The sequence below is a fragment of the Chionomys nivalis genome, chromosome 8 (genome assembly GCF_950005125.1).
Source record: "Chionomys nivalis chromosome 8, mChiNiv1.1, whole genome shotgun sequence".
Lineage (NCBI taxonomy): Eukaryota > Metazoa > Chordata > Mammalia > Rodentia > Cricetidae > Chionomys > Chionomys nivalis.
In genome coordinates, this window is record NC_080093.1 from 19962344 (window position 1) to 19988259 (window position 25916).

The 25916-nt window shown below is 43.3% G+C and overlaps 1 protein-coding gene across 2 annotated transcripts in view; it reads right to left on the reverse strand.

The window, feature by feature from the left end:
* Entpd1 (ectonucleoside triphosphate diphosphohydrolase 1) overlaps positions 1-25916 on the reverse strand; it is a 121303-nt gene that overhangs the window by 68284 nt on the left and 27103 nt on the right. The window contains exon 1 of one of the 2 annotated variants that reach the window (XM_057779545.1): positions 18980-19091. The exons of the other annotated variant lie outside the window; for it this stretch is intronic. Coding sequence (XP_057635528.1) covers positions 18980-18995 — 16 coding nt within the window. The 5' untranslated portion in view covers positions 18996-19091. Of the gene's footprint in view, positions 1-18979; positions 19092-25916 lie in introns of those variants that run through there. 2 annotated transcript variants of the gene reach the window in all.

Below are 25916 nucleotides of genomic sequence, written 5' to 3' on the forward strand. Positions count from 1 at the left end.
ATGTGAGAATGTTAATTTTCCTGTATCTTCAGTGGTACTGACCATGAAAACAAACAAACAAACAAACAAACAAAATAAACAGCAAGAGAAGCCCTTCCCTTTGGCATGTGAAAACAGTATCTCACCATTGCAATTGTCTTGGTTTGCTAGTGATGGGGGGATATCATATATTATTCTCATAGTCTTAGCCACTGAGATCCCTCACTCAGAATCCAGCTGCTGAGCTCCAGCAGGAGTCTAGTCTCATCTGCCCACCCATGGTCACATGATTGGCTTGCTGGGAAACACAGTCTGTGTGCCAAACAATTAGGCAACGGTGGTAGACAAAAAGTACCATGCGTGGCTTCCCTTCTCCCAGTCATCTAGCTTGGCATGGTTGCTTCACCCTTTTTGTTAGTGGTTTGCCTGAGTCTTGTCAATTTCCTTTGCCTTGTCACTCATTATAAACACTTTAATTAATATCCGTATAGTATGTGAGGATGGGTGTTTGCAAGAATCAATAAGGCAGGCACGCACACACACACACACACACACACAGCTTGAACTGGAATGATGCTGTATGAAAATCTAACAACTAAGTAGAAAAGGGTCTACTTATGATAATCATGATATCTGATGCATTAATTGGTAGATTTTGATTTAGCAACTGATTTTAGACTCAGGAGGAAAATCAGGCCTGGTGCAGGTTGCATGATGTGTCGTTCAAGGAGTGCTGTTGACATCATAGACCATCCAGAGACCTGAAGCCAACTCACACAGAATACCCATTGTACACAGCAGCTGTTTGAGTGCTTGGGAGCCATGGCAAGTGCTTCCGGACTATACCTGGGGATAAGTTGCAGTGTGCCTTGATACCTTGAAAAACTGTATGCAATAGGATACAGTTTAGTTTTGACATACAAAATTATCAACTTAAGATGGTTTAGTCCATAAATATAATATAAATAAATATTGTAAAAGAGAGGAAGGTATTGTAGGTGAATTCAGTACTGGCCAAGCTGCTATTTCCCTCTCAGGTTTCTTAGCCATAGAAGAGTCATCAGTACGACCTGCTCTCCTGTGTAGACCATGCCTCCGAATGGGTAGGAGTGAGTCAAGTAAACCAGGAATAAGAGAGTTTTTTCAATCAGTAAAACACATGAAAAGCCAATCTCTCTATAAGGAAGCACAGCAGTTGTGGGAGGCACGTAGGTCCTTGTGCTCATAGACAGCCACTAGAGGAACGGGGAATGTCAAACACACAAGGCCGCCTCTTCAAAGAGAAGAATGTATAACCTGTTACCCACCCAGGGGGCTGGATGTGGTTAAGAGCCTGGTGACCTTTGTGATATCTGTGTGTCCAAGACAACACTGGATCCTCCTCCAGGCCCTTATTATGAGCTTGTCAATCTATAGAATCTATCTTTATGGCAAGTGTCACCTGTACTTTACAAAGATTTTCGATGTAGTCATTCATGTTTTAAGCTTTATTGTGTACAGGGAACTGAATAATTTATCACTAGATTTTTCACCAAATTGTGCTAAGCTTAAATATGCCTGAAATAAACTACTTGGGGTCAGACTCCTGAAGCCTGAACCAACACGTGCTACTGAGTCCTGTTGAACTGAACTACCTTTTTGCCTCTCACAGACATCATTCTGTTGGTCATAGTAGTTGCAAAGACCCGCACATATAGTGAAGGAGAATTCTGGAAACAAAATGAACTAGAGTCCAATAAGGTTAAAAACCAGTCAGAGAGCAACCAGCATCATAAGTCAGCAGGTGAGAGTGTTTGCTGGGCAAACCTGATGACCTGAGTTTGATTTCCAAACTAGCTTTCAAAACCTTGAGGCCATGTACAATCTGTAGCCCCAGCATTCCTATGCAAGACAGGAGGCAGAGACAGGAGAGTGCCTAGAAGCTTGAGGGTAGCTAGCCAGGAGTACACAGTCCTGCAGAAACTATAAAAGAGACCCTGCTTCAGCGAGGTGCAAGGAGAGCATCACGTCCAGCCAGGTGTCTCTAACCTCCACACATGTACATATAGCACATATATACACACATATATACTTAAAAAAATTTATCAAGAAATGGTGGTGATCTTTGACTAAGAGAGAACATTCATAACTCTATGAATATCTGTGGAAATTTGAATAAGATTGGCCCCAACAGTCTCATGTCTTGAATGCTCGGCCTATGGGAAGTGGCACTGTTAGGAGGCGTGGCCTTGTTGGAGGAAGTATGTCACTGTGGGGGTAGGCTTTGAGGTCTCACATGCTCAAGTTTCCCCCAGTGTGGGACACAGTCTCCTTCTGCTACTTGTAGATCAAGATGTAGAACTCTTAGCTCCTTCTCCAGCGCCATGTCTGCCTGCATATTGCCATGTCCTGTCATGACGATAATGGACTAAACCTCTGAAACTGTAAGCCAGCCCCAATTAAATGTTTCCTTTATGAATTGCTGTGTTTATGCTGTCTCTTCACAGCAATAGAAAACCTAACTAAGTCAATATCTGAGAACCATTTTCTCTGCTAGAAGAGAGCACCTCTGTTTATCAAGGATACTCCATGCTCACGGATAAACTGGACTGGCTTGTTCTTCAGGCTGATACTTCTTTCACAGAAGATGTTATGATCTGGATACCCAAGAGCGGGAACTTCAGCCTGCCCAGAAGAGTTTCCATCCTAAATGATTTCACGTGGGGCTGATAACAGGAACACAAATGTTTCCAAAGGACAGCAACAGACTATCTGTAGCCAAATTGGATGTTTGCTGTTACTCAGTGCCAGGAGTTCATTTCCTCTTCTTCTGATAGCAGAACTCTCAAAATTTCCTTTGAGGAAACTTATCCACCTCCCTCTCAACCAAGTTCTTCAGATGTTACAAATTCTTCCTTAGTTCTGGTACAGAGGAAAGGGATAGAGGTGAGGAGACAGGAAAACAGCAGGACCACCTCCATGGATAATTTGTCCCCGGCACTCCACCAATGTCTTACAAAGGCCACCCAATGTCCCCCACCTCCGGTTTCACCTGAATTTGACTCATGAACAGCAGCACACCCAGCTCACCACTTCCTCATCTCGAAGCATTCTGCTTGACTCCCCAGGTCAGCATACTTCCTTAGTTTATCCTCTCCTCCAGGCAACACACACACACACACACACACACACACACACACGGCAGGGGTATGCTTCTTGAATAGTTCAAGGCTCAGTTCCCCAAACATCTTTGCTTTTCTATCTAAACCTATTTTTTGATTTTTCTCAGCTAGTCTCATTGCAATTAAATCCAGTTTCATTAAACTTAAATATTTCCTGGTGACTCAAATAATTATCTCTAGCTCAGTGCTCTCCCACAAGCTCCAGATTTCTGCATATGTCTACTGGCTGGCCCTGAAATCTAACATTAAAATAACTCTCTGTTGTGGTTCAACTGGAAAATGCCTACCCCCTACCCCGGCCCAAAACAGGCTCATATGTTAGAACACTTGGTTTCCAGTAGGTGGTACCATGTTGGGAGGCAGGAGAACTTTTAAAAAAAAAGAAGGGCCTGGCTACAGGTGATAAGTGGCTGAGGAACAGGTACAGCCAGCCTGATCGACTGCCCTTTGCTTCCTGACCTATGGAGAGTTGAGCAATCTATGCCCCTCCTGGACCACGCTGGTCCCAGCCACCATTCCCTCCCTATCAAGATAGTCTCTATCTCCTCAACCCTGAGCCCAAAGAAACCCTTCTTGCTTTAAGCTGCTTCTATAAGGTATTTTATCACATCCACGGGGAAAGACAATAGACTTAGACTTCACATAAACTCTTTTCATCTCTCCACCCAAACTTCTCCCATCTGTAGTCCGTCTTCAGTTCAAGGACTCTGTCTCTACAGTTCCTCAGAAGGTGCCAAGTCTTTGAAGTCAAGTTTCGGTCTCTCCCTTTCCTGTTAAATTCAACTGGGAAATTTTACAGCCTCTATCTTCAGAATAGATACAATGCAATTTTTTTCTCAATATTTCCGCTGCTGCCATCACTACTGGGCACCTCCCCTTATCTCTGGACCGCATCACTACAGTGATATCCTAGCAAGTCTCTCTCCAGAGTGACCCCATTAAAGCACAGACTGGACAAGGCCACGGCTGTAATGTTTTATTTCTCTGTGAATACAAGCCGAAGCCTATTCTGCGGCCCCCAAGAACCTAGACGTTCTGTCCCTGGGCTCTTACCTTACTCACCCGGAACTATGCTGGAGTCCTTGTTTCTTACGCCTTTCCCTCCCCTTTAGGATTTTGTAGCTAATGGCCCCTCCGCCTGTAATGTTCATCCCAGAAACTGCCACAGGACACCCCCTCTGACCTTCCTTGCTTGTTACGTCCCTTCTGAACACTTGTCACCGAGCACAAAGACGCTTTACTTCTCCCGCGACCCCTCCTCTGAGAATATGAGCCTCATAAAAGACAAGGGGTTTATTTTGTCTCCTGACGTCTCCTCTGCATCTAGAATAGCATTTTGCACATGCTTTGTCTAGTAAGTACAATCTGATGAATGAATATTGGGTCATCTCCTGTTGGCTGACTTATGATTCCAATATTAACCCAAACCCTCTTTGTTCAGTCTACCTAGTTTCCCGGTAACACTGCCCTTCTCTCATGAAGCCCTCCGTTCTTACTTTCTTGATTCCTGTACTTTAGTCTCTCAATATGTGAATCCTATCCACACAAACAACATGACTAACAATTCCACAATCCTGTCACCATATTTCCTCCATTAGAGGAAATAAAGAGTAAAACATACCATTAGAGGTTTTATTCCCTTACATTTATTTATTTATTTGTGCATTCCACAACTTTGATATGGAGGTCAGAGAACAGCTTGCAAGGGAATTGGCTCTCTCTATTAACCATATGAGTCCCAAGAATGAAACTCAGGTTGGCAGGTTTGATGGCAAATGCCTTTTACCCATTGAGCCAGCTTGTTGGTCCTCATTTTTCAGAGAAGTGCATTTTTATCAGCAAGCATAAAATGCATCTCAGTTCCTAAAGCACTGGGCTGTGGGTAGGAAGGACACAGGTAAGAATGCTATGAGAGAGGCTGGATGCAGTCCCACACTGTGGGCGGGACAGAGGATGCAGGTGGGTATGCCACAAGAGAGAGGCTGGATGCAGTCCCACACGGTGGGCGGGACAGAGGATGCAGGTGAGAATGCCACAAGAGAGAGGCTGCAGCCTCACACTGGGCGGGACAGAGGACGCAGGAGGGTATGCTACAATAGAGACTGCATATAGTCCGACTATCCTTCTTGCCTTTTCTGCAGCTGTGAACTTGAACATTGGTCCCCTGATTACCAGGTCCAAACCCTCTCTTTGACTTTCTTCTACCTTTTAAGGTATTCTTGCTGAGTCTCTTTTCCTAAGCACTTTCTCTCCTTGCTCCTTTCTTGATGTGGTGCTTCCCTGGGTATCATTTTCCAGTCTCCCATCTTTATTCTCTGTACTACACACTGACTTATCCCTGCCTGTACTCCCAACCACTAACTCTACATCTCAATTGCAGCTCCTCTAGTCTCCCAGTCTCTGAGATCTGCATCCAAATTCCCAGCAACCAACAGAATACCTATGCCTCACCTGATGTCTTATAGACATCTCAATTTAGCATCCAAGGTGTTTGCTGTCTAGCCTGCAAATCTGCTCTCCCTCACCTGTCCTCAGCCTTGCTTTAGATAGTGATTGATCCAACCAGCTAGCTTATGACTCAGAAGTCCTCACATCCTTCTTCTCTCCCCTCCCCGCAGGAAGCCACCTAAACTGTTACCTCTCCAACTCTGCTTCAGAAACACTGTCAAAACTGAACTCCCCCGGCCCATTCCACTGTCCTCGTTCTAGGTGTGACCTCATCACCCCTCGTTTACTGAGGTGTTACTGCAGATGCCTAATGCTAACCCCCACAGCACTGCTCACTAACTGGCTGGTTGGTTCTTAGAATGTCCCTAGAGCAATTGCACAATTTTGTGAACACTGAACATGATGACAGCGTCAATATCAAGTCAAAATATTTTGTCACATTTTCCCACGGTCTTAGTAAAATCCACCTGTGTATCCAAAAGGAAGAATGTTTTTGCAAAATGAAACAATTTTATGTTAGGATAAAGAACATGCAGTAAGTGATTGTCATGTCCTTATCTGGATGGTATGGCCAGGAGCAAGTAAAGCAAGGACTCAGATGTCTTCCCAGCCCTGCTATACTTGGAAACAACAGAACACACGAAGAAGGAAATACAGCACAGCATGACAGGAGGGACAAAGGAATGTCTGGGACAAACTTTGGTGTCTTGTGTCTGATTCTACCCCCACCCTCTCCCACGACAGCATAACTGTGGGGAATGTGCTAAGCACAGAACAGAGCTCATTGCCCAGCTCCACAGTTTTTCTCCCTGAGGAAGAAGCAAAGCAAAAACATGTCCCAGAGAGGGGTCCTTCCTGGACATCCTGAGCCTCTGGACAACAATATTGACAGAACTCTGACAGCCTGGTCTCCATGTCTTCCTTCTGAAACATGAAAATACTCAAGATGCCTTTTGCCTTCTCTCCTGGGTCAGAAACCGCTGTCCCGCCCGGAGGCTGGAGATCTCCTCCCACGTTGAGGTGAGAGTCTAGTCTTTGAGGATCCTAACGAGATCCAAGCTGACTCCACAAGAGCTGTGGGTAAACCATCCACCCCAAATCTCTCAGGCTTGCTAGAGATAAACCTCAGTGAAAGCTGTTCAAACCATTACGTTTAAGAAAGAAAGAAAGAAAGAAAGAAAGAAAGAAAGGAAGGAAGGAAGGAAGGAAGGAAGGAAGGAAGGAAGAAAGAAAGAAAGAAAGAAAGAAAGAAAGAAAGAAAGAAAGAAAGAGAAAAAGATGGGGCTGGAGAGATGGCTCATTGGTTAAGAGCACTGGCTGCTCTTCCACAGGAAGATTTGGGTTCAATTCCTAGCACCCACATGGTAACTCACAACTCTCTGTAACTCCAGTTTCAGGGGATCCAACGCCCCCTTCTGGCCTCCATAGGTACTGCAGGCATGTGTTTACATAGGCATATATAAGGCAAAGCACCCATACACAGAAAATATTTTTAAAAATTTTACAATAAAGTTGAACTATGGAGGAGAAAGTCACCTCCATCAATAAAATGACACAAAGAGGGACAAAAAAGGAAATATTTGATTTTAACTGGATAGGAGAAGATTTTGCTATGAGAAAGAACAAAAGCAGAGATTTCATGGAAGCCAAAATCAAACTGGATGCTGGTACTGGTTATGGGAAACTGGATGATGTAGAGGGGAATCTTAGGAAACCACTCTTGGAGTGTTCTGAAAGTAAATGAAGGGGAAGAAGGGTAAAAAAGAAAATAAAGAAATATGAAGTTCAAAGACATCTAAATAATAAGTCCTTGCAGAGTTAAGGCAAAAGGCAGGGGCAGTGACCAAAGGATCACGGGAGGGGCCCCTCACTCCCTCAAGAACAGCTACATCTGGAAAGCAGCAGGGTTATCCTAGGCCAGTCTGAAGAAGGAAGTCTAGCCTCAGCTACGTTGCTGCAAACATCGTAACGTTGGGATACAGAGCACGACAAACAGCTCTGGCAGAAAACCATCATCATCCTCAGCTTCTCTATGGCTTCGGGCTTTCTGAAACACCGGAGGAACTTTTCTGGGGACGTGGCAGTGAAGACTTCTGTCCTGAGGACAGCTAGTCACTCTTCCTCCTGATGATCATCTTTCTGGAAAGTTAATTTGCCGTGCTAAGAGAATAGCTCATCAGGAAAGGAGCCCAGACTAAGATTTCAAGAATGCAGACAGCACAGTGAGAAATGAATCACGCTGAACACCAGCACGCGTCTCCAGGAAGGAGTCTGCTTACTGATAGCTAAAGAGGAAAGCCATCATGCACGACAACGAATGTCCCCAGCACTGATGCCGACAACAGGCACAGGTTAGACACTTAAGATAAAAGTGGGCGTGGGAAGCTGGTGCTGTTGAGTCCTTTCTTCACATTAAGATCAAAATTGTTCATTTCTGCTTCAATATTAAGATACATTTAAATGCAAGGTGCTTTCCTTTTCAGATTCCCATAGATTTAAAAGTAAGATATCTATCATCCATATCTTTGAAGCTGCATTCATGACAATGAATAAGCAAAGGTCCAGGGTCAAAAGGAAAACGGAAGTAAATAAATACAGACTATTCCAATTTCTTCATCAAAACAACGTGAAAATTCATTTCAAAAGCTGGTGTTTTAAATGAGGAAGTATATATATATGTATATATATATGTATGTATGTATTTGATAAAATGATATAGATGTACTGGAAATAAAGGTGGACAGTATATATGAGCCCAAGAGTTCTGCCTGTCTCAGAAGTGCTGCAGTTAAAAGCATGCATCTGGGGCTGGAGAAATTTCTCGGTGGTTAAGATCTGTTCTTCCAGAGGTCCTGAGTTCAATTCCCAGAAACCACATGGTGGCTCACAGCCATCTCTAGTGGGATCTGATGTCTCTTCTGGCATAAAGGCATGCATGCAGATAGAGCACCCATAAACATAAAATAAATAAATAAATCCCTTTTAAAAGCATGGCTTGGCTCCAATTATTCTTAAAAAGGCATCAAAAGAGAGAGGAAACTTAGCAATAAATATGAGAAAATAAACCTAAAACCTATGGTCTAAAAAGCAGAAAATGTTATTGAAAAAAGTTAAAGATGGAGATAAAAAGAGAGCTACCACATGTTCATGGGTAAACAGGCTTATTTTTATTTTTATTTTTTTATTTTTTTTTATTTTTATTTTTTTTTTTTTTTGGTTTTTCGAGACAGGGTTTCTCTGTGGTTTTGGAGCCTATCCTGGAACTAGCTCTTGTAGACCAGGCTGGTCTCGAACTCACAGAGATCCGCCTGTCTCTGCCTCCCAAGTGCTGGGATTAAAGGCGTGTGCCACCACCGCCCGGCAAGGCTTATTTTTATTATGATTCATTCATCTATTTAAAATCCAGTACTAGGGCTGCCTTGAGTTTACTGAGAACCCTATCACCACCTGTCTTTGATAGTTTTAAAATGACAACTTTTGGGAAATATTCAATCACACTGTGAACCCCAAGCTTGCCTTTGCATTAATTAAATAAAATTAATCTTGGGTCAGGAGGCAGAGTTAGCAACTAGTTGACAGAAAGTAATCATAGAGCCTCAGAGGGCATTCAGGAGAGATAGAGAGACACACTAGAAGTAGGGAGGAGTTTTGAGGGGCACAGGCTCTTCTGTTTTGGCAGAGCAGAAGGATGGGCTTTGGGAAGACACCAGCAAGAACAGAAGGTTAGCTAGGTGCTGCTCAGCCTCTCTGAGCTAGCAGGTTTTCACCCCAGCCTTTGAGCCTCAAGCTTTATCTATAAACAGAACAGTAGAGATTTAGTTAAAGCTATCTTTAGTGTAGCAGCAAAGCCAGTGCCTGCAGGAGCAGAATTCCCACCAGGCTACATACAACCTGAGCAGCTAGGTCTCTGGTAGAGGAGCAGGCTAGCAGCTGTGGAGTTGCGATTGCTGGCTGAAATAGCAGTAGATTAAGGCATTGCCACTGTGCTGGAGATAAAAGAACAGGCAATCTTCTCCAAAAACATTTATGTTCAGCATAATGTATCATCCTTATCAGTATAATGTATAATCCTTATCAAAAATCTCAAGCAGCTTCTCTGCAGAAATTAACAAGATGATCCCAATATTCATTTCAAAACCCAAGGGGCTCAAAACAATTTTGAAAAGGAAAATAAAGTTATAGAACTTGAACTTCTTATTGTGAAGTTTCCTCCAAGATTATAATGACCAGGACAGTCTGGAGAGAACACAGAACTGAAACTCAAGAAACAGACTTTCATGAACAGCAGATTCATTCTCAACCTATGCCAAGATAATTCACTGAAGATAGCAACACTTCTCAACGAATGATGCTTGATGCTAGGGCAACTGGATATTCAGAAGAGAGAGGTGGGTGGAGAGAGGGGGAAAACAGAAAGGATCGGAAATCTAAATATCGGGATAAAAACCAGAAAAATGTTGAGGAAAACATAGGCGTCTAGAGAGACGTCTCAGCAGTTAAGGACCAAGGTTTGATTCCCAGCACACACATTGTGGTTCACAACCATTAGCAACCTAGTTACAGGGGATCTGATGACCTCTTCTGGCCTCCATGTCTACTGCATGCATGAGGTACACAGGCAAAATACACACACAAAATAAAAGAAATTGAAAAAAATCACAGGTATAAATGGACTAGGCACTGAGTTCTTAGAGATGACATCAAAAACAAAAGAAAAACCAAAGAAAATATGGATATCTTTAAGATGTAAAACTTTTCTAGGGCTGGAGAGATGGCTCAGAGGTTAAGAGCACTGCCTGCTCTTCCAGAGGTCCTGAGTTCAATTCCCAGCAACCACATGGTGGCTCACAACCATCTGTAATGAGATCTGATGCCCTCTTCTGGCATGCAAGCTACATGGAAGGAACGTTGTATACATAATAAATAAATAAATATTTAAAAAAAAAAACTTTTCTATAGCAAAAGTTATCATAAAAATGGAAAGAACTTTAGAATACAGAAAATTTCTGAAAGCCAAACATCTGAACAAAAAGAACACATAAAGAATCATTGCAAATCAACAATAAAAAGTCAAACCTTTAAAAATTGGAAAACAATTTGATGTGGGGTTTTACTCTGTATGCTGTGAATACCATTGGTTAATAAAGAAGCTGCTTTGGGACTATTGCAGCACAGAATAGGGCAAGGTGGGAATTCCAAGCAGATAGAGAAGGAGAGAGGTGGAGTAAGAGAGAAGTCAAGTAGCTGCAGCAAGAGACAGACGCTGGACGCCATACAGAGCCTCACCAGTAGGCCAAATGGGTCAATTTAAGATATAAGAGCCAGCTAGAAATATTCGTAAACTAATAATAATAATAATAGTAAGCTATTATTAAGTAATATTTTAATTAATACAGTTTCTGTGTGTTTATTTTGGGTCTGGGTTACTGGGAACAAGAAAACAGCCTCCGCCAACAACAATCCAAAAGACATTTCTCCAAAGATGCATGATTTCCTTGAGAACTCATGAAGAACAGCAATCAACCATCCAGAAACAAGACCCAAAGCACACCAATCACCACTCCCCACCTGTTAGGAAGGCTCTAACCAATGATAGACAACAGGTATTGGCCATGATGCAGAGACACTGGAACATCACACTCTGGGGTGTGAAAGAGCACACCTACTTCAGGAAATGGTCTAGCTGTGCCTCAAATGAGGAGACATAGACACACTGGACCGAACAATGCCACTCCAGGTTTAGACTTACAGAATCAAAGTATTGTCTACACAAACGTTTGTCCAGACACATGCAAAGTGGCATCCTTCACAACAAAAAAACAAATACAAAACAGTTCCCGTAGCAACCGAGTGATGCACAGACAGCTAAAGTGTGATGTGACACAGAACGTCATAGACAGGACATGGCTGGAACACGCGGAGCTAAGAAGAAAATTAGACTGTGTGTGCCTGGGGCCTGGGACAGGGGAGGGGTGGGGGAGCACTTAGGAAATGGGAAGTGATTATTAGTGGGTGCAGAGGCTTTGGAATGACAAAATTGTTAAAAATTGATTGTGACAATCGTCCACAATTATGAAACTATACTAGCACCCACCTCATTGTAGGTTTCAAATACAAGGATCATTGTGAGCCATATCTCCAAATAATAATGGGACCAATGCCTAGAATTTGAGTCTGAACTCCACACTTTCCAATTGAGAGACATTAGTTGAATTGCTTAACTGCTCTCACTCCTCAAATATCAGTAAGAGTGAAATTAAACAGCACCAATTTCTAATGTCGTTTCAAAACTAAATTAACATCTATAAAGTGATTAGAACAGCATGTGACCCAAACCCATCTGTGTGGTAACTAAAGTAACTTCATATCCATTTATTAAATACTTACCATATTAGTGTGCTAATAACGGCTGCTACCACAAATTAGCACAAACAAGACAATTTATTGTCTCAAAGTACTTGAAGTCTGGGGAGAGGGAGATAGCTCAGTAGGTAAGAGTGTTCACTGTGAGAGCATGGGGACCCAAGTTCAAACCTGCAGCACCCAAGAAAACAGTCAGGCATAGCTGGGAATGCCTGTCTTGAGCAGGAGAGACAGGTGGATATAGACAGCTGAGTGGCCTGCCAGCAAGTAAGCTTCTGGTTCAGTCAGAGACCCTGCCTTAATAAACATGGTGGACAGATTTGAGGAAGGCACTAACATGAACTTCGGGCATCAACCTACACCCATACATGTGCAAACACGTACACTACACACACATACATACACAAACGTAGTGAATGCATGTACACTATAATTTCACATGGAGGAAAATTATAACTGGAGATGAATTACAACATAATTAAAGAGATTAAACTGATTAATATCAATTTTATATTTTAAAAATAAGAAATTACATCCATAACTATTCACAGGTTTATAAAAACTCATCATGTTTACAAGGATATTTCAGATACTATAAAACTATATCTTCTAACTATTAAGAAGCAAATGAAAAATTAATAATCTAAACAAAAATAGGAATTATTTAGAACTTAAAACATATTACCATGGGTTAAGGAGGTAATAAAAATACAGTATCAAACTACTTATAAACTACAAAGCTGTTTTAAAAAATGTGTTGGATCTCTTCATAAAAACAGTAAAAGATATTATGAAAGCACTAGGAAGAGATTCCACAAAACTACTGAAAGTATGGTGGAAGATTAAATATCTTTAGGTGATGGATCACTCACAGAAATTAAATTAAAAACATAAAATGCAAACTAGTAATAAATGGGAAAAGACTGTAGACATTTGCAAAAGATTAAACATACTGTGTGAAGAGTACCATAAAGACTCCTAGTCACTAAAAAAGTTACAAAGACTTTTAAAGTTGATACAATTAGTTTTAACCAATCTTGCGCACTGTTAGGAATGCCAGAATACAGGGAGCCGCAGTGGAACAAAGGGTCTACCCCTTGGGAACTAACTTGACCTTGGGAACCATCTTGGCTTTGGGATGGTAACTTAGCAATGGTGACAGAAAACTTCAGAAAATATTTACGGGTTTTAAACCAGTAATCCTATTTCTAGGATTCCATCCTCAGAGTGCACCCCTACTTACAGGGAAGAAGTTCCTGTACAGCCGTGTATTAGGGGCATTGCAAAAGGTGGAAATTGTTAAATCTACTACGTGACTGTGAAATGTGCGCTACGAATGGAAAATACCTGTGATTCATGTCTAAAGCCAGATTTTAAAACTGTACGCAGCCTGGTGATCACGGTGTTATCATTTTCCTTCAAGGTAGTACTCTGGGAAAGGTGAAATGAGAGGGGCAGACCCCCCAACTCTCGAGGCCCTCTCCTCACCCTAATCGGGGTTACATGGAATTCTCAAGGTAGGCACTGGACCACTGACATCCCTGTGGACACAGAGGAACTGTACACACACTCTGTATGAGGCCAAGAGAAACATCTCTGAAATGATTCCTTGAATTTTGACCGCAAAAAATAATTCCTTACATTCCTTCATCTTCTACTTTTTTGTACTCTACCTCAAGGGCATTAGTCTTTTTTTTTCTCCCATTTTGTTTTGAAATGTCATTGTTACTTATTTTCTCCTTTTATAAAGCATTTTTCCTTGCCAGGCTTGGTAGCACATGCCCATATTCCAACATCAGGGGTTTGAGGCAACAGGATCCCAGGCCGTGTGTGTGCGTGTGTGTGTGTGTGTGTGTGCAAAAGACATTTTGTCTAGGTCAAAAAACTATTGCACAAAACAATAAAAATTTCAAAAAAAAAAAAGGAAACACTTCTTCATGTTGATCAAGTTCTATAATTTGGTCTCTAAAGTCACTTTGATAGTACAGAATCAAAAAAGTACAAGCTGTGTGCCCATCAGACATCTTCCTCAGCTTCACCTCTCCAACAATGGTTTCTGCTCAGAATCCCCTCAATTTCCCAAATCTAAAGAAATCCCAGCATTCCTCTCTGAATTCACTTTCCTACCTTTGCAACTGGGCTCCTTCCCACAGACCATGCTCAGTGTTTGAGCCCTGGGTCTCTGCAGCCCCCAGCTCCCCTGAGACTTCTAGGTCCAGCACAGGATTCTGCAGGCAGCCATGCGTGAACTTCAAGCCCTGCTCAAGCGAAAGTGGAGACTAAGCTAGCTTAGGGGACCTGGGAGCCATGGGGAAATGCAGAGACTGGGCCTGGAGAGATGGCTCAGCTGTTAGGAGCATGTCCTTTCCTGCAGAGGACCTGCATTCTGCTCCCAACACCTATGTCAGTGGCTCACAACTGCCTGTACCTCCAGCTTCAGGTGATCCAATGCCTCTGGCCTCTATGGGCACCTGCAGTAACATGCATATACACGCACAAACACATACACATACACGCAACTAAAAGTAACAAATCTTTTAAATGTGAAAATATTTATGAGCTCTAACAGAAGGGCTTTTTGTTCTGTAGTAGATTATGTGCTGAAAAGGTGGGGTTGTTTCTAAGTTATAGCAAACTATAGGCTGAACATCCTGTCGTAGGGCATATATTTTTCTGAAAGTAAAAATGAATTGGCTTCCCATTATCCTGCATGGCTTGGTTACTCGGTGGCTCCCCACGGCAGCTCAGAGAGTACGGGGTGAAGGAGGGGTGAGGGGTGGACCCATGGGTACCAAATAAGCCCCCAGACTAAGAGATGACCTTCTGACACAGTCAGTCAGATTGCTGTGGAGGGTCAGCATCACCACCTGGCCTGTGAGAGGATTGTAGGACCTCAGCCACACCCCAGAGCTTCCGATGGGGTCTGAATTTTATCTTCAAAGATGCATATGCATGTTAAGATCTAAAAACCGCAATCCCAGAAACACACATGCATGCACACACACACACACGGACACACACAATTAAGTGCATGCCTCCCCTCCCACCCTCCATCAAATTGTCAGGATGCCTGATGATTCTTCACCACAAGGGCTACTCTCAGTTCTGGCCTCTCTGAAAGAAATATCTAAAGGAATAAACTCTACATAATTTCCCGCAGGCCTCGCCATCACCCCGCACAGGCCGAGCCCAGCACACCTGAATTAAATTCTCCCTTGGTCATAACTACTGATTAGAATAGAGAAGCAACTGTAGCACCACAGGGGAGGAAAAGACGCTTTGGCCAATTAAAAGCATTTCGAATTGCAATCGCTGCTGCCAGATGTACCTCATCACTTGCTCTGTTGCTATGGAGGAAAATCATTATAAGGACATCATTTAATGTGCAGCTGATCACTCTGTAAATGTTTACTTAATTGCATGGTTGGTCATCCCTAACTCTCTGCAGTTGTCAGGACTGGCCACAATAATGGTCAAGACTCCCTGCAATTCTGCCTTCGAATCTCCAGGGTAGGAAGCAAGTAGGTCCTGCTCGGAATGTGGAAACGAGAGGGAGCTTTTCACCCCACAGACCAGGCTGCAGCTTTAGTAAAAAGAAAAACTCCCTCGGCGTTGTTGACTTGGGAAGGAAGGGGTTTTCTGTAGGCACTGCACTTCACTTAACCTTGTAAGGCCAACTGAAAGCGGCCCATTGAGAAATGTTCTGAGAAGTCATCACTCCGAGTTGTGCTCCTCACGGCACTGCCATCGGACTGCTCTTGTGGCTCTCAGGAGGCGGGGGACTCGTCTGCTAGTTCAGGCTTCAGACTGACCGCTTGGCCAAAAATGGTCCTTCTGCCTCTTACCAGCTGGGTGACTCTGGCTGAGTGACTTCCTTCCGTAAGGGTGACAAACATAAATCAATACCAAAGAGTTGATGAGAAGATTAGATGAGAAGACATACGTAAAACATTACAATGCCTGGCACTTAATAATCAATGTGAGCTATTATTAGCACTCGACAGAGTCTGGCTTCCATTAGAATTGGTTTCATATGTCTCCCTTCCCTGCCACATCATGTGCAGACTGTTTACATCCCAAGGAGCTGGCACAGGTACTTACAAATGGCAGACAAACACTATTTGTCAAACGGCTTTGAAGGCACGCCAGGAAGAGGAAAAGAGGGTGCAGGGAACAAACAGTGTACATTATGATTTTACCCAGGGCCCAGCTCGGCACTGTTTGCATTTCTTTCATTACCATAACACACTGCCTCCGACAGCAAGGGTTCTAGAAAGTGGGACTAGAGAGGCTCTATCAAGCCAGGTGTCTTGTTCAGAGACAGCAAAGGTATGCTAGGAGATATCCTAAAAATCTCCACTTTGGTGTCTGGCTGAGTAGGGATAGAGACTGAAGCTCATCCAGAGCTCTACTGGACAGACTGGGTGTCTTGGCATGAAGTCACATTGTCAATTAAGACCATCAACCTAGAAGTAGGGGGCATTTTGTCTTTCTGAGTATCTACCAAGAAAGTTGTTTGTGAACTGGTTAGGAGTTGTAGGCATCAATGGGGGTGGGTGAGTCGTACTACAAACTCAAAGGTCCCTTGTAAACCCTTTGGGCTCTTGAATGAATATCAATTAGAATAACAATAGCTTATTAGATACTGATTGAGTGCCCGCTAAGAAGCTCAAGGTGTTTGTAGCTAACAAGAACTTCTAGACTTGTCTATGAAGCCCCACCCTCTAGACGAAACTAGCATCTTCTCTGAGAGGCTAGTTACCAACTCCCAGGACTTCTCCTTGTGGCTTATGAGCACCAAGCTGATTTGTAATAAGGACATCAGAGACCTGTTGTGGACCTCGTGTGGTGAACTGCGAGCCCAGCCACAGGCCGCTGACTTCTGGCTCTTACTGAGTCAGTACCTAGGCTCAGGATTCTTGCTGAATGTCACCCAGCTCTACATCCTCTGAGGCTACTGTGTTAGCACCGCAGCTGCCTTCTGCCCTGTTGTCACGACTGAGGCCTCTCTCCCACCCCTCTGCCTGCATGAACAACAAAGTGACCATGACTTTTAAAGCTGGGGGAAAAAGGTGCGCTGGATATCATACATCCAAAGATGAATATAGAAGTTATCATTTGGGGCTGGAAAATGACACAGAGAGAAGGAAAACAGGTGGGTATGATAAGTGCCATCTTAAACATTAAAGGTGAGGTATTGTAGAAACCTCCAAGGCAGGTACTGATCTAGGTGAAAGTATGGAAGAGGCTTAAGGGGAGAGCAGTACTCAAGAAAAATCTAGGAACAACAGCAACAATCTGCATTCATTGAGTACACGGTCTACATTAGGAACTTCGTGTAGATCGTTCCCCTGTCCTTATAACCCTCGGAGGAAGGTTTATTCTCCTCAACTCAGGTGAGAAACTGAGGCTCACAGTAAAAATGATGGCACTGGAAGTCAAACAGAGGTGGGTTGGCTCCAGGACAAAGAAGAAAAGTGGTCAGCTACGCTTCCAAGATAGAGGAAAGTGCCCTAGAGCAGGCCGGGCAGGAGGAAATGTCAGTTCCCCAGGGAACTGAAAGTGGCTGCTGAGGGCTACTTGGGGGTGGGGACACGTGTTCAGAAGAGAAACCAGAAGTAGAGGGACCTCCTCAGATCTAGACTTTTTGACAGAGAGGCGTTTGAGTCCTGCCTCCAAGCTCAGATTCTCGCTCGGTAAAGGCCATACATAAAAACAATGTCTGCCTCTCCCGGTGAAGAATTACCATTAGCCAACTGAAACTGCTAGTGGGAACTTGATTGCAAAACAGGAATTCATTCACAGACTAGAGCCCCTTACTCACTCTTCCCCAGTAGCTTCAGAGATCCACAAGCCTAGAACCCAGTGATCCAGACTCTGTGTCCCAGCGAGCCCTCTGAACAGCGCGGCAGCGTGGAGGAGCAGACAGTAGCCGTGCCCTGGCCCCCTGCACCCATGCTTCCCACTGCATTCACACGTGTCACTTCCTAAGTACCGGATCGGATCGCAAGGTGAGCTGCCCTCTTCGTTCCTCAGGAAACAGACACGATAAGGATAGCACTTACCTTATATGGATGAGAGAGATGCATAGCAGGCATGGTAAAGGGGGACACAGGTCCCAGCACAGTGTAAAGACTTAGGAAACCCACACAGCTGACTCTACTTTAATTAGGAAGAAATCTGTTTGCTATCCTCCAGTCCCCTCTGCAACCTGTGACAGAAACCTGTGAGCATGTTAGCAGCTGGCCATGAAGTGGGTTTGCGACCCTACATTCCCCGCTTTGTTCCTGACTCCCCAGAATTGGCAAGCAGCTGGCTCTCCGTCCTGGCAGAAAATGCCCAAAAGAGGTAAAAAGGCAGAGACTGCACACCATTTGTGAAAACCAGTCTGCCCTTGTAGTTTCCTAGACAAAATCTAATGTGGTCAGTCAGATACGACCTGCTCCTTTTGGAGGATCGCTTCCTTTTCCTCCCTCCAGCCCTCTCTCCCTCGCTCGCGGGGACAAGCGCACTCCCCCACACAGCTTAAGAAGTTTGCAGTCTTTTTTACAAGGCGCACTCTAGGGTCCTGCTGTGACAGTCTCTTGCCACATTAACTTGCCTGTCCAACTCCCGGCAGAGAAGGAGCAGGAGCCTTTGCTAATGTCCCAGAAGTAAGAACGCAGGAAATTCGAACAAAACAAATCTACACGCAGAAACCAGCATCTGCTAACCAGGGACTCAAATCGAGACAAGATGACTCCGGATGAAACAGCTGCCTCTTTAGGTACTGGAGGATTGAAAAACAGTTACTTGCCGCTAAGAAGGAAAAAAAAGCAGATCTGCATACCAATTAATTATGAATATTCATCAAGAGCCAGCCTGCACGGCAGCCCGGAGCTCTGCTTCCCAAAGCTCCCTCTGCCTCGCTCAGGAGGAGTGGGAAAGTTCATTCAGGCGCTTTGCCTATGCCTATCTCAAGAACTTGCTCTGGAATTGGGCGTTTTTTTTTCCCTGAAGGGTTTGGATCAAATCAGTTCTGGTCTTACCCTTTATATCTTCCATAAGGGGCAGCTTTTTGTTTTCTTCCTCTTTCCTCGTTTGTCTTGGGTGTTTTTGTTTTTGCTGCCTCTGCTTGCTGGGGTGGCTTTCTGTGAGAGAGGTACTCACGGATCAGAGATATAACAGACCCTAGGGCTTGTGGGAGGGGCTAAATTAGCCAGCCCGGTTTCCGAAGGAACCTCAAAGACTCAGTCTTTTTCATTGACTAGAAATACAGATTGGTAGAGGAGTAAGGCGGCTCATTTCCCTAGTTACTCGAAAGCTTACTGGGGTTGTAACGGGTTGTAGTTTATTTTTTCCTGGGCTTGAAGCAGTGTGTGTTCAAGGCCCTTTCCTCCTTCCCCTTCTTCTTTAATATACCCCTCACCCTCTCTGTTACAAAAAAAAAATCTGTTTTTATCTCCCTAAAAATTTTTTTTTACTGCAAGGGGAAAAATAACAACAAAACTCTGTGTCTGTAATTACGAAGCCAAATAGTTGGAAACCTGTGCCCTTGATAGTCAAGGCCTGTGGAAGGCCAGCTCTTCGAAGAACTCAAGCAATGCCAGCGGCTGCAGGGAAAGCCTTATTACTGTCTGAAAAGCCTCACAGAGCAAACTGCTCACCAGGTACCTTTGCCACCTCTCAAATGACAAAAATCACCCACCTTTGCCCAGCTTTGACTCCCTACCTCCAGTCCTAAAAGCATGGATAGCCCTTCCAGACTTTGCAAGGTGACCCAAATGCAGGCAAGAGGCTGGCCAAATAAATTTGAAACTATCTATGAACTTGTTTTGAAATGAAGACAGGGCTGGGCCTCAGGGAAGAAGTCCCGTGGACAGTTGCTCCTTTAAAGGCTGCTGCAAACAATATGTGTTAGCATTTGAAGCTTAAAGGAGACCTCGGGCATCCCATCAAACCAAGACAGCAAGAAACTAGCCACCCGCTCCTATTCACATGCCACAGAGCGTGGAGTCCAGTTTCTGCTGTTTGCCATCACGCTCCCAGCCCTAGCTCCTCCCACAGTGCAGGTACTCAGTTAAACACAGGGTAACGGGTAAGGGCGGATTTGTGAACAGCAGCAAATCAGGACCGCAGACACCGCCTTCAGATTCCTGCCTCATGTTTGCTTTGGGTTTTGCTTTTTTCTGTATTTCTTTTATAGCAGAGAGGTCGTGTCTGAAGCTAATTATACCACAAGACATAGTTCTGCACAAAAGCCTTTACCCTGTGGCCACTGAAGACTGCTTTGACGGCAGTACATCCTTGTCTACACTTTCAGCCTGCTACACTATTTTACTACAGATAATAAGGGGGCAGGGCTGACTTTTCAGTTTAGAGGTCCGTAGCCTTGTACAGGGCAGTGCCTGCCACACAGCATGTGCTCAGGGAATTCTGGGTACTTAGCTAAATCCAGAACTGTATCACAAGACTTTCTGTGTCTTTCTGTGCATAACTACAGGATTTTGCATTTAGAAAAGCAATTAATTACACTAAATGAAAAATCTAATGAATGCCTTCTCTAGGGCCAGTTTAACCTACATTTCTAATAATGAATATTGGTTTGACGTTTGTCCTGTAAGAGTAACATTGTTTTAAAGTGGTATAATGGGATATTTGCAAATATCAGTAATCTTTGAGACTTTGTGATTGCATGCGTACCACTACTATTTAGGGGACAATTAAAAAACAGAATACCTACAAAATAACCTGTGCACTCCAGGATGGAGACTGAACTACCAACGCCGGGGGGGGGGGGGGGGGGAAGGCCAGAGCGAAGAAAGGGTCAGGAACTCACCCAAAACTGAGGCTACGAGGTCACAGTGCTCTATTGAAAACAAAATCAAAGCCAGTTGGAGGTGATGCACGCCTTTAATCCCAGGACTCGAGACAGAGGCAAGGCAGATCTCTTGGGATTCAAGGCCAGCCTGGTCTACAGCGTGAGTTCCAAGAAAGCTAGGGCTACACAGAGAAACCCTGTCTCGAAAAGTCAGTCAGTCAATCAATCAATCAAAATTTAAAATTAAAATTCGGGTCCCACTTAGATTCTGTCGACTAAAGATTTCTTAAAAATTTGATTCCTTCCCTTTCAGTCTTTTTGGCTTGATCAGCAGCGGATGGGGCTGGGTAGAGAAGAGAAGTCTAATATCTGACTTCTGATTCAGCCAGGAGAGGCAAAATCTCATCGGTACCAGATCTCCCTAAAAATGTGGCGAAGTTCCGGACTGGTGAGAAGGCTCAGTGGATAACAGAGCTTGCTGCCAAGACTGAGAGCCTGTGTTCAGTCCTCAGCATCCTCTGTGGAAGGAGAGAACAGACTCTCGCAAACTCTCCTCTGACCGCAACACATGCTCCCCCCCACACACACCCTTCTCCAACCTTCCCACACAGAATTTGTTCTTAAAAACTAAAGTCCAAAAAAAAAAAAAAAAAAAAAAAAACCAAAGTCCACCTGAAGTGAACTCGGAGTAATGGAAGTAGCCTTGGCCCCCAGCTCATCGTACACAAAGCGCCTGCCAGTAGCTAACGATTTTGATGGTAGTTTGCTCTGTGTTATAATTGTGTTGCTCAGCTCCTGGCATCAGCAAAGCATGGTAGGCAAGCATGTGTTCTCTCCCCTGCAGAAGAGCAGCCGCGTACAGGAGAGATGGCAGGGATCAAAGTGCTGTGTAACGGCCTGAAAATTGCTTTAGAATTCAGTATTCTGTACAAATGTACAAAAAAATTTTCCATCATTATAATTTGGTTTTTTTTTTCCCCAAAAGAAAGTATAAAGTAAGAAAGGCACTCAAGAAAGATGGGGGTTGCTACAACTAAATATACCAGTCCTCCTTTTACTGATGGAATGTATTTTTAACCCATGTTCTTAGAAAAAAAGCTTGATTTTTTTTCCTATACTTTCAATCTCCTACATTATGTCAGTCCTCCCTTAGCATCTAAAGTTAAATAACTCCTACTCTTAAAGATGAATTCTGGGACTTAATGAACATAGAGAATTCAGTTTTGCAGGATGACAACACTCTGGAGATCAGTTGTTCAAGTGTAAATGTATTTAACAAGGCTTGACTATTAGCCAAAGATGTTAATAGTGCAGCTGCTATATGTAGTTTTCCACAATTTTGGTTGATTCTATTTATTTAAAAACAAATATGCCACCAGCCTGGTGCCTCTTTCCTTTTTCACAGATTGTGACTTTGCCTTCCCTGGGTCACCACCACTCCCTCCTAATTCCTGAGAAAGAAGCTGTGTCTGCAAAGACTGCTTGACCAATCAAAAGACGGTGATGTGGCGAACTGGGATTGCTGCAGTCCCAGAGGCTCAGTGCCTTATCTTGGGCCAGCCACTCCTGACCCACTTGAGTGTCAGAACTGACTACCGGAGGCAAATAGACAAAAACCTTTGAAATGTAGCAGACAGACCCCTAGCTCCCAGCAATCCATAAATGGATTTTACAGTTACATAAGAGGCGGGGAGGGAGGCTGTTCTAGAATTCCAAGATGCTATCTGATGGCATTCTGAGCTTAGCGTTGGTAGAAGTTAGCGCCTGCTAAGTTAGTAGATTTCAAAGGATTTTAGCTGTTCTGTTATAGATTGTTAGTTCTGACGCTCAGATGGGCAATAAGTGGCTTCAAAGGAGCTAATTACCCGAAAGAAGGGAATTGGCCTCTGGACCCGTAACATTCTAACATCTCCATATAGGTGCAGTTTGAGCCGTTTGTGGACACAGCCTCTTCAAGCAATTCTCCTTTATACAACCTACCATCAAGGCTGGGATCTGCCTATTATTCTCCAGTAATGAACCAGACTCTCTGGAAACACAGCTGAGCCCAAGCCTAAGGCAGAGAGCATATGAGAATATGAGTCTGAAGCATTTTGTTATTCCAGAAAATAGGACTGCTATCCACACCAGAATGAGGGGCCAACCCCAGGGAGATTAGTCAAAGTGGGAAAAGTTGAAGCGAAAATCGAAATAATAAGCACAATGGGTTGAAACTCATCTGATATGTAACATGGATGGGCAGCGTTTATAATGGGGGATATCAACACTCCACCACCTGGGTTACACAAACTGTACCAGACAACTCAATGGTTCATGAGGAAAGTTCTCTTTCAAGGCTTACAGAGAAGAAAGGAATAGCACTGACAGCATTTGCTTGTCACTGTTTCTCCAACAACTGATTACACCATGTGTTTATGTAATAATCATCAGTGCTGTCCGCACCACAAAAGGAGGTACAGCACATTCATTATGTATCTTCTGATGGATGCATAAACCATCCTGTCTGAAGTTGTTTTGTAAAAGAGAGGGAGGAGGGAGTGGCGGGAGGGACAGGAGGAGGGGTTTCTAAACCTAAATATCATTTCAACGGAAATATTTGACACAGAACAACAGAACACATCAGGACACTCTAGAGAGCGAAGCATGGTGGTGCCCTCCTATAATCCCAGCCTTCAAGAGAATAAGACAGGAAAATCTCATGTTCAAGGCCATCCTAGAATATACAGCACAACTCCTTTAAAAAAAAAAAATCAAGAGAGTTGAATATTTGAACACTGATTGGCTATTTTGTATTATTATTTTTCATTTTTAAGCATAATATTGTTGCGGCTATAATTTTAAGTCTATCCGTTGGAGACACATGATGAAATGCACACAGATGAGCTATTAAAAGAGCAAATGAAGTACTTTTTTCTCTATAATTTAAACATTTGGAGCTTCCTGAAATAAAAGGTTAGAAAGTGATTCTAGACCAAGAGTGGACGCTGAATTCATGATATGCACTGGCTACAAGGTGGAACTGAGGCTGAGAGCTTGGTCAGTGTTTACTGAGTCTGTATCCATATGCTACAATAGCTTGGGGTTCAGGGTAGCAGTGTTCAACTGTGGCAAGGTTCAGCCTAAAAACATTGTAATCTGGCAAATGGATCATTACAAAACAAGTCAAGCCTGGCATGGTAACACTGGCATTAATCTCAGCACTCAGGAGACAGAGGCAGGCAAATCTCTGTGAGTTCAAGGCTAGTCTGGTCTACACAGCAAACTTGATGAAAGCCAGGGCTACATAGAGAGACCATGTCTCACAAAAACAACAACGACAGAGCAAAAAAATAAAATAAAAAAAAAAGTACCAGGTCAAGCACGTCCCTGAATGGTCAGATGAAAGAGATCATTTGCAAGAAAAATAAAAGTGATTGAGCAATAAGCCAATCAAACCTGAAAAAAAAAACCACCAGTGTAAGCAAGGTAAACAGATTTCACTGAGCAATTTGTTTGTAGAGCAAAACTGAGAAGCAACATCACATCTCCTTTTATCTTGATGTGACAGAAGTCAGGAAGGACTATACACTCCATCCAATGTACATCATGCATTGCGGTTCTCTATAGACGCAGTAGTGATCAGGCAGAAGCCACGCTCATCAGACTCAGTGTTGATGCAATATCTGCATCCCTAGGGCAGGGGGAGGGGAAGCAGCTGGTTTGAATTGCTTGGACAATGGGCGTTCTGGTCTCCATATTGTTTCATTTCTAAGCCTCCATTAAAACAGTAGTCCTTTGATAAAACTCATGAAAAGAGGTACTCGGGTTTTATTATCATAAATAAATGCCCAGGGTAACTATTGTATAAATGACTTGCTCTGCCAGTTCCAAGAATGCCTGTATTTATCCATTCAGCTTTTGTTATGAGTGAATATACTGAAAGACTCTTTGCAATATTTCAGTGTTCAAAATGTTATGTTCCTTTGGTATTTTTTAAATAGCATGATCTAATGAAGGGGTCTTTGTTTAGTTTGGGATGTTCTGTTTTATTTGGTTTTTGTTGTTTTTGTTTGTTTGTTTTGTTTTGATGAAACAGGTTCTCACTGTGTAGCTCAAGCTGGCTTGGAACCTGTAGCAACCCTCCAGCCTCAGCCTCCCAAAGGCTAGCATTTATAGGAGTGACCACCATGCCCTTTAAAGTAAAAAGGATATGAAAAGAATGGGTTTTTATGGGACTCCTAACAGTGGTAGTGGGAGGGTGTCTCTGACTCTTGCCTGCACTTGGGCCCTTGTCCTTCTACTGGGTTGCTTTGTCCAGCCTTGATATGAGGGTTTGTGCCTAGTCTTATTGTAACTTGTTATGGCATGTTCAGCTGATATCCCTGGGAGACCTGTTTTTGTTTGTTTGTGTTAAGGGAAAGGAGGAGGAGGGGATCTGGGGGAAGGGCAGGTGGGAGGAGGGAGACTGAGAGGAGTGGAGGGAGGGGAACTACAGGTGGGATGTAATGGATGAGAGAAGAATTATAAACGGGTTTTTATCACTGGTAGCAATGCCATAAAAATAGTGAGTCAAGGTGATCTCTGAATTGGGGGAAGTATACATTATAAAGCAATACAAAATCCAGTCTTGAGATTTTGTTAATTTTCACCAGAAGATGGAAGTTACAAAATAATCCCATACTAGCTCAGAAGTGTGTATAATAAAGGGTTATTTATTTAGGGGTAGACTCACAGATCACAGTCCTCTGAACGAACGTGCATGGAGTGCACTTTATGTCATCATCATTTATAGTGTAAGAGGCCAGGCACAGGTGGGCTGGTATCTTAAAGGCTACTGCTGAAAGAGTTTCTACAGCACCTCCCCCTTTTGTTTAAATTAAAAGAGTTCTAAGCCTAATACAAAACTATATATAATAAGAACAAATAACAGTATAAAAACTATAATTACAACCAGCATAAACAATATTAATCAAGGAGCGTATGCTAAATGTTTCAATAATCATTCTACCCTAATGAGTCTAAGTCTTATATTAGAAATGATGTGGCTAAATCATAAGAGGAAAGTAATTATGACTATCTAATCTTCAACCCCATCAAAGGCCTGAGAAGAGAGATAATATTACTTGAGTAGGCAGGAAGCTTCCAAAATGTGCAGTAGATGACAGAAACAACTGGTTATCTGAGCA